Source organism: Monopterus albus, unplaced genomic scaffold, assembly GCF_001952655.1.
Source record: "Monopterus albus unplaced genomic scaffold, M_albus_1.0 scaffold3.1, whole genome shotgun sequence".
Classification (NCBI taxonomy): domain Eukaryota; kingdom Metazoa; phylum Chordata; class Actinopteri; order Synbranchiformes; family Synbranchidae; genus Monopterus; species Monopterus albus.
The window spans coordinates 8,936,769-8,941,103 of record NW_018127883.1 but is presented as its reverse complement, the minus strand read 5'-3'; the positions used below and the strand labels follow the sequence as shown (position 1 = coordinate 8,941,103).

Genomic DNA, 4,335 nt, shown 5'->3' with positions numbered 1-4,335 from the left:
TATGCCACTTTCAGCTCCTCGTAATCTCTCTGAAGATCTTTCTTCTTCTTCCTCTTGATGTCATTGCCCACCTGAGTGGCAATGTTTGAGGCGCTGAGAGCTTCAGCGTCACTGTACTGCCTCAGCCTTTCAAGCTCCTTTCTAGTTTCTTTCTCCTTGTTGATAAAGGATTCAGTCTTGGCTTTCTGGTAAGCCAGCTGTTCCTTTGTCTGGCTTAGCTCTTGGCTAAGTTGGATCCTCCAGTTCTGTTCGTAGTTAAAACTCTCTCTGCCCCTGCTCAGCATCCCCTGGAGCCTCCCGATTTCCTCATGAAGGGCTTCGCAGTTCATGTTCTTGTTCTTGGGAGCTGTTTGTCTGTTGTTTCTACAGTTTTGGGGTCTGTCACTAGAACTTGCCATTTTTTTAACTGGAAGAATCACTTTTTACGTGAATACGAAGTATTTCACTGAATAGATGTTGTTAAACGTTTGTTTGTCGAGTATTAACTCTCTTGCTCACTAGCGTGGTACCTCTACTGAAGTTCAGAAGTGGTCTGATTGCCTGTGAAGCTGCAGTTCTTAGGTGAGCTGCTGCGCGAGACGTGGTGACGTCACGGAAATCAAAGCCATGTCGCTGATGACGTCAAATATGATTTGAGAACCGGATGCTTAACTCTTCTCCTACATAATCACAATAGATAACCATTGGCAGAGTTAGTTACTATCCAGCCATGCTACCTTGGAGAGGTGTAATATCCCAGCAGTCCTCTGTATTTGTCATCATCATCTCTGTCTTTATTTATGCACTCATTACATTTTGATGCAGTGGCCCCAGCTGTTACTCGTGCATACCATTTAGTTCAATAAAACATCTCGCGTTTTAAGTGATTGATGTAGCATGAGCACCTGCAAAAAACAAAAAAAGCCCTGTCAGCAATATGCACAGTTATCTAATTTATTTTATTGTTGCCTTCCTACTCTTACTGACTTGTATATCTTCTTATTGTTAAATGTGTTTTATACATGTGCTGAAATGGATGAAACAAACTGAGCTGAGTGAGATCCAGAAGTTGTCTAACCTGTGTCGGGTCTGATCTCATTCAGATGTTTAATGCAAATACAGTGGTAAGTGAACAAATGAAACCTTAGTTTTAATTCACTCCACAATGTATTATGGATATATTTATTCAGTGGATGAGACTCTAAAAGATCCCTTAAAGGTATAGGTTTAAAGCATAACATAAAAATGTATACCATCCACTGCCTAAAAAATACTGAAACATACTGTCACTCATAGAAAGATGAACGTGGTGGATTTTTTTTTTAAATAATATACTGCATAGTCTTCAGGCCTATTGGTGCTTGTTTTGTTGGAACATGTGCAGCAATAGTGGCTGTACTAAAACAACAAGCAGCAGCACAAAACTGCAAAATATGACAAAAAACTAAAATGCTGTTTAAGCATGACACTTCATTTTGTATTATTCCTATATTAATTTAGGGCAGTGGGATCAAGGTGATCAAGCAGTGTAGATATTTAATGGGAGCTGGTCAGCTAAACCAAAGCAACAACGTTAACTGCGTCCAGAGGCTTGTTTTACATTGACCAACCAACATAACCTTTCTAATCGCTAACATTAGCTATTGGCTAGTACAGTGAAGGCCTACAGAAATACTGTTTTTCTCTCACCTAATAGTGAATGCCCATACTTTTAACTTTAACCGGTTCTTTTATCTGAAGGCCCCAAGAAGTAACACTCAGGAAACAGGAATCAGCTTTACGTAGATTTATTTTCTTCTGGTTAGATGCAGCGTTATTACAGCGCTGGGCTCTGAGAGATGACAAGTCTCCAAGAGCTCTGATAATAGGAAGTACTTCACATATATCTTCTCGGGCTGGGACTGCCCTGTACATGAGTGGAAACTCATATTATCTTCTAATCTGTTGACTCAACACTCACTACATGAATTGGACACAAGGTTCATACAAGGTTCATGCAAATCTTCTAGAATGTTCGAATAAAAAGCAGCGTGTGTGTGTGTGTGTGTGTGTGTGTTGGTATTTTCAGGCGTTTCTGAAAGTAGACATGCAGTTAGCATCTTATCTATAGTTTCCAGGATGACACTTATCTCTGCAATCAATTTATGCACATTTCACCAAGAAGACAAGAAATACTACTTAAATAATCAGTAAAATAATCTAAAGATTAATCAGTGACCCCTCCATTTTTATTTCTACTCATATATTCAAGATCAAAGATTTTTTTATTGTCAATTCACTATATGTGCATGACCTACACAAAAATCGAAATACTGTTTCTCTCTCACCTAATAGTGAATGCCCATACCACGGAATAAATAGAATATGAAAACTTAAAGTAATTAGGATAAACTAAATGGTACAACCTAATAGGCTATGAAAAAATAATTCAAAACAGTGACAGTGCAAATAACAGCATCACCAGGGGCGTTGGTAATGACATGCATAATAGCAGGACTGAGGATTGTCCTTTACTTTGTCACCCATCACACACCCAAATTAAAGCAGTATAACAAGTTTTAGGGACACTGTGTTTGCGCCCAGCCAAGTTCTCCGGCTGCTTCCTTTTGTTAGTGCACTGTTCTTTCTGCAGTCAGCCAGATAAGGATAATCACCTTTATTGGCCAAGTATCTTACACACAAGGAATTTGTTTCCAGTACAGAATCAAGGCAGCCATCTGCTGTGCCAGCTCAACCGATGGCTTAACCATCGGGGGCAACGGGGGCTCACTGTCTTGCCCAAGGACACTTCAACTGCAGGCACCAAGATTCAAACCTTCAACCTTCCGGTGGGGAGACGACTGCTCTACCCACTGCACCTCCCCAAGATTTCACACCCAATATGGGACCACATCACCTATTAACATAAAGTTTGAGTCAAAGGATAAAAGTCCCATGCTGCATGTCCCAAATATAATTTTTCAGGTTTGGACTAACAGCATAACGATGCGCTTGTATCACCAGAGTGACATGGCTCATGCACTGGGTCTGTCTCACCGTGCCTCCCTGCTGAACCAGTTGGTGTCCTGGGCAGATGTGATTGAGGCTCACTCCTGCTCCACTGTGCACGTGACTGACTCTGTTCTGGGCGGAGTGCCCACCCGAGTCTTCCAGCCAAAGGGAGGGAGGAAGCTCAAAAGAGGAATAATTTACTTCCACGGTGGAGGATGGGCCCTTGGCAGTGGACGTGAGTGTTAAGGTTTAAACTGGAGAAAAGTAGGATTGTTGATGTTTTCATGCTAAAACTTTTGTATTTTTACCTAAATAACATTTTGAATGCAGGACTTTTACTTGTAACAGAGTATTTTTACATTGTTACCTAAATAAAACATCTGAGTACTCCTTCCACCACTGGTATTTAAGTAAAGGATATTGCAACTGAATATGCCGTCACACCCCACAGGTTTGTTGACAAAAGTTCTTCAATTTCTCTGAGACATTATAACAGAAAATTTCAATTTAAAAAGTGAGTAAAATAGCCTGACAAGAGACAACCGCTAAATTTCAGCACTGTAAACAACAAATATGGAAGACAATATTTACATGACTAAACACGCGACTCACTGTCGCTGACTGAGTTTACCTGCTTTACAGGGATGCGATCCTATGACCGCCTCTGTCGGAAAATGGCAAAGGATCTCGACGCTGTCATCATGTCTGTTGAGTAAGTTTTGTGCATCTATCACATTACAACAAACTAATTAATTTAGAATAAAGAAATGCAGAATAATATAGTTTCTAAAAGACAAGAACTCATTGTTCTTTCTTGTTCTGTGCAAAGTGGAGAAAACTTTCAAGTTGCATCTAGATTTGTAGTAAAGTTTTATTCATTTCACTGTTCTATGAACCTAATCTGTCATATTATATTATATACATTTATTTATCAGTGTTTAAAAAAACAGGCGTAAACCTGTTGAGCTTGAATGTTCATTGTTGCTTTTGGAATACGAATGGAAGTTGTTCAGCTGATGAAGACCATGAGATGTGACTGAGATCTCTGTTTAAAAAAAAAAAAACCGAGTTAAGTGGATCTTGTAATAAAAATATGAAAATAAGTCAATAAAATTAAATACAAATACATTATAGGTGAAAAGGATGTCAAATTTACCTTTTGCAAAAAAAGTAATATTGCCTTTCGAATTTTATTATGTAATACAATAATGTCATCTTCCTATGATACCTGTTGCCATAGTTACCGTCTTGTTCCAGAGGTGGTGTTCCCAGATCAGTACCATGATGCGTTAGCGGCGTCACGGGCCTTCCTGTCCTCACAGGTTCTAGAGCACTACAGCATCGACCCAGAGAGGCTGTGTGTGT

General features: G+C 39.6%; 1 protein-coding gene across 1 annotated transcript in view; it reads left to right on the top strand.

Moving 5' to 3' along the window:
• The window catches only part of LOC109961055 (neutral cholesterol ester hydrolase 1-like), an 8,059-nt gene that overhangs the window by 3,332 nt on the left and 392 nt on the right, over positions 1-4,335 (top strand). Inside the window, exons 2-4 of the mRNA XM_020601605.1 lie at positions 2,983-3,205; positions 3,613-3,682; positions 4,211-4,329. Of these exons, the coding sequence (XP_020457261.1) occupies positions 2,983-3,205; positions 3,613-3,682; positions 4,211-4,329 (412 nt within the window). The remainder of the gene's footprint in view (positions 1-2,982; positions 3,206-3,612; positions 3,683-4,210; positions 4,330-4,335) is intronic.